The 12,835-nt window shown below is 40.8% G+C and overlaps 1 protein-coding gene across 2 annotated transcripts in view; it reads right to left on the bottom strand.

Moving 5' to 3' along the window:
* Positions 1-344: 344 nt before the first annotated feature.
* Positions 345-12,835, bottom strand: part of JAKMIP2 (janus kinase and microtubule interacting protein 2) — a 36,300-nt gene continuing 23,809 nt past the window's right edge. The window contains exons 17-22 of one of the 2 annotated variants that reach the window (XM_039701666.1): positions 12,756-12,824; positions 11,662-11,739; positions 10,849-11,052; positions 9,465-9,530; positions 8,748-8,820; positions 345-4,422 (exon numbers count right to left, since the gene is read on the bottom strand). In XM_039701666.1, coding sequence (XP_039557600.1) covers positions 8,770-8,820; positions 9,465-9,530; positions 10,849-11,052; positions 11,662-11,739; positions 12,756-12,824 — 468 coding nt within the window. In that variant the 3' untranslated portion in view covers positions 345-4,422; positions 8,748-8,769. Of the gene's footprint in view, positions 4,423-7,994; positions 8,821-9,464; positions 9,531-10,848; positions 11,053-11,661; positions 11,740-12,755; positions 12,825-12,835 lie in introns of those variants that run through there. The other variant, XM_039701667.1, reaches the window with a different exon arrangement.

A 12,835-nucleotide genomic window follows, 5' to 3' on the forward strand; every position in this document is an offset into this window, starting at 1 on the left:
CCCCGCCTCCGGCCCCGCCCGCCGGCAGCCGCTCGCCGCTGTGTCCCGGTTTGTGTCCCGGATATGTCCCGAACGTGTCCCGGTTTGTGCCCCGGTTTGTGTCCCGGCCCGGCTCACGGCAGTCAGTGCGCCCTTGGCCCTGCTGGGAGCGCTCCCCGCCGTCCCTTTCCCAGCCATCGCGCCAGGATCGCCTCGCTCTGTCATCGGCTGCTCCCAGCCCCAGCTCAGCGTAGCTCAGCTTGACGTGATTCCTCTGAACAGCCTCCAGCTGTGCTGAGTGTCTCCGTGAATGTAAAGTGTTGGTTGTTTTTTTTAAAAATGCTGCTGTTTTATTTTTTATACAAACTAAAACACCAGAGGTCATTGAATCCTATATTAAATACATAAATTAAAAAATAACCATTCATAAAACTTTACATACAATAAGGATTCTCTCCTACACGTTAATACATATAGTACAGGTACATGTCCAGTGTTTATCAAAGGGTCATTCTGCCAAGTAATTTACAATTTTGTTCTGGAAGAGACACCAAAAAAATCTGGAACAAAAAGTATATATAAAACCACAGAGGTGCTGATGTGAGAGAGGGCAGGGGAAGAGAAAACCCTTTGGATCACCAGCAGCTGTGTTTGTTCTGTGAGCCCTGCTCATGGCAGGAGAGCCTGGCCTGGGCAGTCCTCATGGGATGCCATAGAACTGAAAACTTTGGGTTTCAGAGGATGTTTCCCACTGAGATCATGGTAGGTGGTTGGAAGATTAACAACACCTAAAAAAATTCTCCGTTGTCCTCCAGGCACATCAGTAAGAGAGGATGCACCTGTGAGCCAGGCTGGTAACTCTGCAAACACCGTGTCCTTACTGCAACCCCAACTGCCTTCGTTCATCTCACGTAACCAGGCCATCATCTGAAGTGCTTAAATTCAAAAAATAGTCTTCAAAGTCTCATAACTTGGTCAGTGGGGGAAAAAAAAGCAAGTCAAATTGTGGTCAAGCTGACTTGTACTACCTTCTGTGGCTCACCTCCTGCTTTGGCAGGATGGATAGCCTGGAGCGCTGGGAGGGATCCAGGGCTGCATTCGCTGTCCTCAAGGGCTGCGGTAAATTGATTTTTATTCTTCTTGTTGCTTTTGGGGAGGGGAGGTTGGCTGCAGTGACTAATCTGCGGGAGGATTCTCAATCCTTTGCTTCAATGAACATCAGGAACAGCAGAAAGCCCAGGATTAACAGTCCAAGGAGAGAGAAGGGTCCAGAAAAAAAAAATTTAAAAATTAGCTGCCCATGAGATGTGAAACTAAATCTGGAGGAATGTGGCAGCTAAACAATCAGGATTCAGTTCCCCATGCCTAGACTGAAGTATACTTTCATAAGCTACAGCAATAATTTCTATATACAATAGGGAATTGGTAAGTATATGCAATATATGTATATATATGTACATATACATATAGATACATGTGTGTATATATATATATACACACAGACATGAAACTCATTTTGATCTAGCTGATAGCAGAAAGTTCGTATTAACTCACATCAGCATGTGTGTTTTAGGCATGGCATGTGTTAATGTTGCAAGGAGAGGAAAGCAGCAGGGTTCAGCTCCCTGGAGGGAGGAACAATCTCTGAAGTTTGCAGAGCCAGGTCTGCTGCAGTCAGACAACCAGCCCCCATCACACCCTGAACCTTTGGGAGTGCAATACCTGCATGCATGTGTATACACACAGGAGTAAGGGAGGGCAAATTACACCAAAAAAAAAAAAGAAATTAAGTAAGATAACATGACTTAGGGAGTCCAAACAATGAAGCCTGCCACAAGACCAGTTAAGTATGTTGTGAAAGTGTGTATTTCTAACTGTGCCATAAACCTTCTGTACGACTGCCTGAAATAAATGTTTCTAGGGTTTTTTTAAAACCAAACCAGCGGTGGAAGCTCTTGCACCATCACTGAAACCAAGAGCTGCTAATTCTTCTGCAAGAAGCACTAAAGTGCTTTAGCTGCCAGCCCTAATGTGGAAAGCCACCTGAAGGTGTGCAATTACCTGATGCTGCAAGAGGAGAAAAAAGCGAGGTGAGAAGAAGGAACAAGCAGAGAGAAAGCTCCTCTGCAGCTAACCAGCTGCTCAGTGATCTCCAGCTGTCACAGGAGTGGGACCACTCTTCCAGGGCCCAACTCCAGAGCTTCAGGACTGAACTGCTAGCTCATGGAAAGCACATGTACATTTGGGCCAACCTTATCCACAGAGTCTCCTGCTAGGGAAAAGGAATTTGAACAAAAAGCACACAATGTGCCTGCAATCATGTAACATATCTACCTACTAGCATATTTCTTTAAAAATTAACCAGCAAGCATTCAGTTTGGTGCCAGAACTCAATAAACCCCTTGGCCGAACCAGAGTGTTTCAACAAGATGTAGTCATTCTATAATTTAAATTAATTTTAAGGAGTAAGAAAAAAAATCACTTGCTAATAACTTCTAATTTTCCATGGAAGATTTAACACTATCTCCTGGCACTCCAGAAATAAGGATGTCAGCAGTCTTTGTGGAGAAACTGAGCCCAGAATTGCAATGCAGTTAGTCAAATGGATATTACTGATTAAAAGCTATTCTGGCCAAAAAAAAAAAAAAAAGTGTCTGTGAGGTGCAGGCATCCTTGATACTAGAGGAACTTCCTCCCTCCTATAGCTAAGGAACTGCTTTTGATGTGCTGAGTTGCTCTGGCAAGTGACCTCACTGATTTGTGCCTCAGCTGCTTAGTCTGTAAAAGTAAACAGGCAACCAAAGGAGAAAATCCTCAAAAAACTCTTTGAAAGCTCTTTAAAAGCTTCTGATGTGCGTAAGATGTTGGTACATGTGATCCCTGCTTTGAAGGTGTAAGTAATGCACAAGCTGTATTCTGGCCCTTAATTTTCTAGTTTCTAGTACAGAAATCCATTTCTTCCAGTTAAAATTAAGGTTCCATCACAGAAGACAGAGCCTGGCTACAGGAACCCCAAGTCTGAACAGGCAGGAAACCAGAGGCACTGAGAAGTGTGCTGTCAGCCCATCAGTGAGAAAGGGAGGGTGGGTGCAGCTGGCTGCACTCCCTCCCTCAGCACAGGGCTCTCAGTGAGAGTCATCCTCCTCAGGGAGGACTCTTCTGAAAGACTGCTGGCCAGCATGGACCTACATTTCTGACAAAGCACTGGGTGCATGGACCTATGACCTCAGGGAGGCACCACAGCTGGGTTCCAGGCTTCATGATTACAGAGGTAAGTAATGCTTTCAAATTAAAACTACTTTTAGTTATCTTAACTGTGGAAAAAGCTAACCAGACTAGCAATATGTCTTATTTGTAATAAGGTTGTGTTCACAATGTTTTTCCCCATTTTTGGTCTATATATCATTGATCAGGAAGGCAACTAACAAAGTCAGTTGACAAGCTGAACCAAAACATTTTTTTCCAAGCTGGGACAAAACAGTTGGAAGCTGATGCTTTGTGAATCATGTCAGATGGATAAGGGGATTAGCTTTCCTCCCTGCCCTGTCCTCCAACATTTCTTTTCTTTCTCAGAAGCAACTCTGCAGGTCTAATTCAGTGATCCTCAGTGGTTATTCTATAGTGAAACCAAGTATAGTCATTATTATCTCAATGGCAGTCTTTAAAGAGTATGAAAAGTATTGATAACAGACAGGCTGTTCTTCATGGAGGGATGGTGAGAGAGATAAGGCTTCAACTCCACTGGAAACCCTCCTTATGCCATTCACCCTCTTCTTCCATTTCTTGGCCAAGGCAGGTGGTGCTGTGTAACAATCTCAAGCACAAAACATGGTGACCTGTCCTCCCATCCTGCAGTAACGCAGACTGGGTTTTTTCCCTTTCTTCCTTCCACATTGCAGCTGTCATTTGTTCCTGAGGTTAAAACCAAAGAGGGAGAGCAGGAGTCCCTGCAGCAAAAAAGCCACACACTTCAAATCGAGCACTTAGTTGTCAGCATCTCTTGAGTCTCTCCTACTCTGATCTGTTCATTTTTGATCCATTTGTCAGATGACAGGGTGACATTTAAATGATTGCCCTGCACAGCAGGAATAGGTTTTTCTATTGTAACTTTGGTTCCATGCCCAAGACACACTGACTCGACCAGCTGAAAGTGGTTCCTTCCCTTTAAGTTCTTCCTAGGTGATGTAGGTTGTCAGTTTATTTTTCTTCCCCTTTTGTAATTTCAACATACAGAAATTCATTAGATGCAGCATATATCATAGCTTTAAACAGGAATTGTCAGGTAACAAATTTTGAGTGATGGCTTTAAAATACAAGGTGGTTGCAGTCTTGGCTACAGGTTGTTCATTTTTATACTTTTGAAAATAGGTGTAAACAATATTCTCTTCATCGAGGGGTGGAAGCATTTGCCTTTATAAGGACTTATCTGTGTAGTCGGGCACTCTAAAAGTTAAAAATAAAAAGAAGAACATCTGTATCAGATAAGGTATAAGTTTGTAAGTTCCTCTACCTACCTATCCCAGATTTGCCAAGATACAATCAATCTAGCAATCAGGAAGCTGAAAAGGCTAGTAGTTATCAGTGTGAAACTGGTTTTGTCTGCATGAAAAGCACTTGTGAGAATTCTGCCTATTTTGATAAACTTGTTCATTTAAACCCCACAAAGTTCAACCCTGTGGTGCATAAAAGTCCCCATGGGAACGTTCACATGAGTAGGATGCGTAAGTTTCAATGACTCTTGAACTAAAGCTGCCTACAATTCACCTCTAACAAGAGCCACAGCAGCAGGCAATATCCTTGGGGTGTCAGAGCAAGCCCAGAATTTTGGCTAATGCAGCACTGAGGCAAACAGAAACTGCTGCTGCTGTTCTGAGAAAGCCTACCCCACCTATAGAAAATAACTTTGGTTCTCAGGTTTGAGACCAGGGAAAAAAGGGCATATTTTGTCTTTGTTATCTCAGCATTCAAGCCTACACAGTAAAATTCACTGGGTGCAAAATCCACACAGACCACACTTCCTTATGTGATCACAAATAAGTGAATACATATGTTCACAGAGAAAATGCAGGTAGGAAAATCTCATATAAACAGGAATTATAGAGCTTCTGGATACTGTATCTGCTGCACATGGCTTCCTTCATCTGCACATTCTTGTCCTTTGTTATTTCAGTACAGCAGTGAGTCAAGTGTTCACTCTGGGTGAGAAGGAAACCAGAAAGTATCATCTGTGACCACACTGTGGGTTTCTCTCTCCTGGTGAGAAGATTGGTAAAGGATAAACTGCACTAAGGCATGAACAAAACCAAAGACTTTTCATCATCATGTGGCTCCTAGGATGAGCTGGGCTTTTTGTTTGTTTTGTCAGGGATCTGTATGAAGTCCCTTATGATAAGGCTAAGACAGTTCACTTGCATCCACTGGAAGTAAAGCAATTTTGCAATATATATATATATATATAGTATATTATACATATGACAAAATATACAGCTCAATAGCTGTAAGAAGAAATACTGATGGCACACTCCCCATGCCATGCTCACCTTTGCTGAATTAAATCACCTGGGTAGGCAGGTGTTTTTTAATGCAAATGGGCAACACAAATCAATGTCAGTTATTCTCTCCAATTCCATGTATTCCAGCCTTGGAAAATATGACTTTGCTAAAATCCCTCTCCATCTTGCCAGTATTATTCCCAAATTGCTTGTGTCTGGAGATTTCCCCTCAGGTACTGAAGCGAGAGGATCCCATGGAGGAAAATGCAGGGGTGAAGGCAGGGGATGAGGAGCTTACCATTACCTTGTTTTTGAGGAACTGCTACAAGACTTGATGCTTTGCACCTGTGGAGTGACTGGCCTTGGTAAAACACTCTACAGGTATCATGCGTGCTGTGATGCTGGGCCTGCTGCAGCTGTCTTTACAGTTCAAGGGAGTTCACAGCAGTGCAGATCCTCTGGAAAAGCATTGAGTTTATATATCCCCCACACACACCTCACCCGTAAGATTTTTCCACCTTCATAGTCAATGTCAGTTCTCTAAATCACTGTATCTCCACCACTGTCATGACTCTTTTCCTCTGTCACTCAGCTCACCATAATCTGTCTTGTTGATGCCTACCTGATGTTTGTAAAGCCAAATGTGTAAAAGCAGGATGGGAAAGGCAAAAGAACCCTTCACCTCCTGGGTGGTCCTAGGAGTGCCACAACTACCTAGCAGGCTTTATGGGGCTGTAACCCACATTTCAGCTCCTGCTGATGCTTCTCATCTTCTCTATGCGGAACTAGACCCCCGTGTGCTCCAGGGACCAGCAACTATGGAGCAACAGTGACTTCAATGAGTGAAACTCATCCTGGCATTGTAGTTAGAGCAGCATTCCCAGGCTCAACAAAGTGATCTCGAAGGGATTGACACCTGCTAAACCTTAGATGTTATGTAAAACAGGAGTAAAACCCACTGAAGGGGATTGGGCCAGAATGGGGGGTGGAGGTAGTGAATTGTTGACACAGTCCTTAAGAGATCCATGTAAATTCCCCTGCAATGACATCAGTCAATGTACAGCTGGGACAGCTGCATCAGCCCTAAAGACAGCACAGAAATGTTTATGTTGTTCTGACTATGAGTCCTGTTCAATGAACATGAAAGCAAGGTATGCATTAGCTCTGAAGAGCAAGAGCTGAACAGAACCCAGCAGCCCAAGGAGGCAGGATGACTCCAAGTGAAAAATAGCAAACCTCCTAGAACTTAGGAAAAATATGGAGTTCTGACCTTAAGCATCTCATTAGCTTTTCTAACCAGCCAATACCTGCCCTCAAATTAGGCCAGAAGGACCTAAGTGTTATCAGCAAAAGGAGATTGGTATTGGTAATACTAGGACGTATAAGCTTCTCACCAATTCTGTAGCTGTACTACAAGAGGCAAATACTCACTAGAGAACCAATACCATACCCACACTGGTGGGAAATGTAGGTGCAAACTGTAAATATAGAAAACTCTAAACCTGTTATGCCCAAGTTTTTCTCATATGCTGCACAAGGACATTATTTTAGTTGTGATAGGAATGGAAAAACGACGACAGTACAGGCAAATGGAAAAAATTCACGCAGGCAGGTTCTCACAAATGTCACTACCAGTTCCTGTGATTTTTCAAGGTGCACCTTAAATCCAATATTTTTTTTTATTTGGAATCTCCCTCTAGTTGACTGCTTGTTCTAGACTCATGATTCTGTGATACAGCAAAAGACACAGTCATATAAAGTTACTTGCTACTACTGTGTACTGTGAAAATCTTGGCTTCTTAAAATTATTCTGTCCATAATTTGGTCACTTCAGAGGTGTATGTGATTTTTTTTCTTCATTATGAATAAGCAAGAAACTGTGAAGTCGAACTTTCACCAGTCAGAGCCACCTAAAACATCTCACAGTCATAACATGCTGTACCATGGTTCTCAGAAATCCTGCAGTAGGAACACAATTAAGTATGCAGTCGTAACTTAATGTGTGTCATAATCACTGGATCAAGGCAGTATGTTTTAAACAGAAGCAACTTGATAATGATACTGACTCTTGTTCACAAGAGCTGTGATCACTATCTGTCCACATTTCTCCTAATTTCTCTATCGGTTGTTCCCTGTTCAAGCCAACCTCCATGTGTATTGATGCCTCAGCCCATGGAAACATTCATTTTGAGGTCTGGTCAAACAAGGACACAGTGGATTCCAGTTGATGTGGATAATTCTGAGAGTTGTCTCTGCATCAGCACAAAACTGCAAATGAAAGCTTTGATCTAGTTGAAATGAAACACGAAGTAGAGGCTTTTCCTTAAAGGGAAAAGGAAAACCCACCAAACTGGACCCATGCCACTTAATTATAATCAATACCTTGAATTGTATCTGGAAACAAAGAATGAGCTGGAACAAATGGTGGAAGGGCATGGCAGAACATCTTTCACACAACTGTACCTCAACTTGTCTCAAGTGGAGAGCAAAGGAATTATTCATTGACACAGCTGAAGCCAGAGCCAAGAGAGACTGAGAAATTTAATGGCATGGGTTGTCATCACCTGTTCTTCAAACTTTAACATTATGTTTAATGTTAATACATATATTAAACATTATGTTTTATGTTAATGTTGTACACTATGTTCTACTTTTGTTATCCTGGATCAAAAGAAATATTGTCCTAGCCCAGCATCCTTGTTCTGGAAGTGGTTAGCCACAGAGAAAAATGGGACCATTATAGTTCTGATTTATTTCCTTATCTTCACATTACCTTTTGCATTATGAACTTTTAGCTGCTAAGCATACCGTGACAGCCAGAAAAATCCTTCCATTTCTCTGTCTCTCCCTTCCTGTCTCTCAGCAGCTGATCATTCTTCCTTGTCCTTCTTTGTATTTTTCCTGCTGCTGGACACAGAGCTCTACCTGTTTTAAAATCCTGATCTTCCTGAGTGTTAGTTCAGCATGTGTTTATATTTGAGATTATTTTAACTGTTTTCCGTCTGCAACCCTTTGTAAACATCAACATTAAATTTCCCCTGCAATTCCCTTGGCTTTTTAAATACTGTGAAATTCCTTGTTAGTTTTTATTTTTATGAATAGCCCAATATCACCAGCAACTCAGCAGTACAACAAGCCCCTGCTGTGAACTATTATAAATTGACAACAACCTGCTGCATTGGCTGAGTCCAAACATCCACAAGAACACACAAGGATGTGATCCTCCGGTCTGTGCAAGAAGTGCTAGCTTTGACGACATAAATAAAACAGTCTTACCTTTCCAAGAGGCACATTGACATCAAGGCCAAAGAATAAAGGCAAGAGAGAAGAACAAGAACAGAAATAGAAACTGTAGAAGAAAAATAAGACCGTGTAAAAATGAAAGGTAATGGCATTGTAAGCATCAGAATTATTTTTGCACTGTAGAACAGTTAGAATATTTATTCATTCAGAAAACACTATTATTTCCCTTATTAATTCTGTAAGTACCACACCACCTCCCATGTTTAGAAAACAGATCCAAATAATTTTGGTGATAGATTACAATTGGCACCATATTGCAAGCCTGAGGTGTAGCTGTCACATCATGACACCCCACAGGTTGACAAGTCATAAAGCTGGATAACAAAAATAGCATGTGTAGTATTTTTAAGCGTGTTAAAAGATAGTGACTGCAATCCATACTAGAAATAGCCTGGACATATAAATACATAAATATAAATATATAAATATATATATGTACACATGTATGTTTATAGGTACCTACACACACACCCATATCAAACACCCACCATTACATTTTAATAATGTAATGTAGTATTTTAAGATTAAAGTCTGTATCTACTGACACAAACTGAAAAGAAAGGACAGTGGACCACCACCAACAGGTGCAGCTGACTGAGTAGAACAGAAATGTCATGTAGTTCAAGAGAACTGGATGACTACTTTCAAAACAAAGTTAATCACTGTGCTTCAAAGGATAACAGAACCAACCTTTTCCTCCAGATCCTTAATCTGTCTCTTTTGGATGTCAGTTTTATCTTCTAAATCTCGGATCCTCTGGAAATCAGAAAAGAAAGCATATACACTAAATTCTCAGTAAATCTATCCCACTGAACAAGTAGCTTAATGTTCCATAGGCCAAAAGCCTAGAAATCAACAAATCCATTTCTGTGGCAGGGACAATCTTGTGTCATACTGTGACTCCATCCACTCATCCCGCCAAACCACAGCTTTACCACGTGTGCAACTGCTCAAAATATGATCCTGCATATATGTAACTGGATCCTTAAATGCTGGAAATTAGTATTAATGATTGATCTGTTTTTGCATTATCTATTTATTAATACTGTGTTTAACAGATCAACAGTCTAAGATCATGGTTACAATCTTTAGAATTCAAACATGATTCACTAAGATTTGTCACAGTTTGATGTGTTGAAAGAGGATTAAAGTCTTATTATTAGATACAAAATTATAAAAGTATACAATATTATGAACATATTGATTCTGTGGTGAGTATACATATTGTATACATAAATTACATAATTATACATAATATAACTTATGTATACATAAGTTACATATATGTAACTTACAGACAAGGTGGGTATTTTTAGCAGAGCTAGGTACTTAAAAAAAATTATGTAGCATGACTTAAACTTTTGCCTGCTTGGGAGGAGAGATCCCCCAGAAAAGAACTTCTCAGCACAAGAAATGAGGCCTTGAATCTCAGTATCTTTTTTTTTTTTTTTTTAATTAAGTCAGGTCATAAGACAGCTGTCCAACAAATAGCAGAAATCCAAAGAGGCAAAGCAGGAAACACCTGAATGCCTGAGCACCTGGGAACAGGTGATCTGTGAATGTCTTCTTCAATGTCTGGAGATGAGATGACTAACTTATGGCACCATTCAAATTCTGTGGAACCACAAAATCACAGAATGAGTCAGGTTGGAAGGGACCACAGCCGTTCACCTGGTCCCACCTCCCTGCTCAAGCAGTGTCACCCTAGAGCACATGGCACAGGATTGCATCCAGATGGCTGTGGAATATCTCCAGGGAGGGAGACTACACATCCTCCCTGGGTAATCTGTTCAGTGCTTGGTTACTCGCACAATGAAGAAATTCTTTTTCATGTTCAGGTGGAACCTCTCCTACAGCAGTTTCTGCCCACAGCCTCCTGTCCTATTCCTTGCCTACCTCCTCCTTCCTTTGCCTCTCAGCCACTTCCAACTGAGGCTGGCTCAGAGTCATTCTGAGAAGCCAAAACTGCTGTGGCAGTGTCCCTCAGTGCCTGCAGTTTGCCTAGATTCGAGCTCAGACTGTGTTCTTACACAGAAAGGCTGAGTAGATACCACATGTGATTTCTTCTTCTTACCTGATGAGCCTGCTGGAGCAGCTCCATCCTCTCCTGAAGAATCTGGCAATCATATTCTCTGCTTTTCCTCAGCATCTGACGTCTTAGCTTTTCTACAGCTGTCCTCAGCTCTTCCTGCTGTTTTTCAGTGAGTAGTTCCCCAAACTTTATCACTGTTTCTTGCTGCAAAGCATTGTACAAGGTGGCTTCAAGCTCCTGGATCCTCTGGTTGATGCAATACCAAAAGTCAGTTAGAGATGAAACATGGTTTAAACCACATTGGAAACTGGGGGATTGGTGGCAGATTCAGACCCCTGCATGAGAGGCAGTTCCTGTGCTCAAGTGTGCAAAAACGTGAAAAACTAAACTCAGAAAATGGTTCTATGTTCTGAAAAAGGGATAGGAACTTTTATTTTTAAAGTATTTTAATATTAACTTTCACTGAAATCCTTCCTTTCTACTCTTTTTTATGGAGTTAGAGTTGGATGAAATGTTCCTATCTGAAGTGTAAATTATTTCACCAATTCTAAAATTTCCACCTGTTGTGCTAAAAAACTCCAGTTGGACAGGCCAATATTCATGAGCAATATCTACCTTAAACTGACAAGAGTTTCAGACTTCAGGAGATGTGCCTTTTTATGACCTGAAAAGGTAAGCTATTGTGTTGAAGCTGGGCAGATTGCATGCTAGTACATCAGAAGAACAAGGAAAGAACAAATTTTTAAAAACCCAATTCTAACAAAAAAGCAAAAAACTCTCCTCCTGATTCAACAAAAGTCTGTGTGCTGTTGCAGAGTAGGCCAGTATGTGCTGCAGAATTTCCTTTGTACATACCATGTACGCTTGGTCAAGAGCTTGCTTTCTGTAGTCTAATTCTTCCTCCAAATAACCTTTTATTTTGCAAAATTGCTCCTACAATGAAGGACCATTTAGACAGAAAAACAAATTAGTTACTCCAAATAATTCAGGAAGTTTTATCAAATTATTTACATATATCTAATTCAGCACGACAAAGAGACTGGTTTTCGACTGATACTCAGCAGAGTTATTAATATCTGACTCAGGCAGAAAAGAAGGAAGGGCAAATAGCTGTAGATTGATCTTGTAGGTGAAAATGTCTGATGTACATGGAACTAAATCCATCCTCTCTGTTAGCTTCAGTGGTATTGCTTGGCATTTCAGTAGTGAAATTTAGGGTTTTCTGTGTGATTTTTCTAAAGATACTTCCTCTGGCATCAGGAATTACTCTTTTTGTGCCTTCTCTTGTTTTTGAAGAGGTGCAAAAGTGGACTGAACTAAACAGGAACTAACTATACATTCATATTCCTTGGGGGCAGATGCTGTGCTTTATCTTATCAGTCCACCTTAAGCTGAACAGACTTAAGTACAGACATACCACAGGAACAAAACACAAGCCACTACAGCTGTCTAATTCTTGTAGTTATGTTTGTTCATCTTATAGGCTACTGCCATTAACTATAATAAGAACAGGGTAAGATACAAACTTTACTTAGTGTGTAATGAAAGCCAACAGTGTTATTATTCAGGTCAACAATTTCTCACATGCTGGTCCTGAATAAAATGCAATACAACAGCTGATGTTTAGGCTGTGAATCTTATGAGACATATAATGCATGCATCCCTGAAAATTATTGAGAAACCTTTGAACCCTCTGTACTTGTTAATAAACAGTCATCCTCACAGAAAGAGAGAGGAATTTTTTTAACTTTTACTATTTCTATTACGGTTATTCTGCATGTGAACTGGACCAGGAACAATTTTATGGATTCACCAATAATCAGAGAAATGCTGCATAGTTCATTTGTCAATACACTTTCCTAGTTATTTTTACATACTTACATACTTACATCAAGTAAGTATGACACAATCAGTGTCCCTAAAACATGTAATAAGGAAAGTTTTCTTACCATATCACTTTCCAGTTCCATCATCTTCTGATGCAGAGCAGCTTCAGCTCCCTCAATCTGCTGTATCCACTGAAGAGAAG

Source organism: Passer montanus, unplaced genomic scaffold (assembly GCF_014805655.1).
Source record: "Passer montanus isolate IOZ18808 unplaced genomic scaffold, ASM1480565v1 scaffold15, whole genome shotgun sequence".
Classification (NCBI taxonomy): Eukaryota; Metazoa; Chordata; class Aves; order Passeriformes; family Passeridae; genus Passer; species Passer montanus.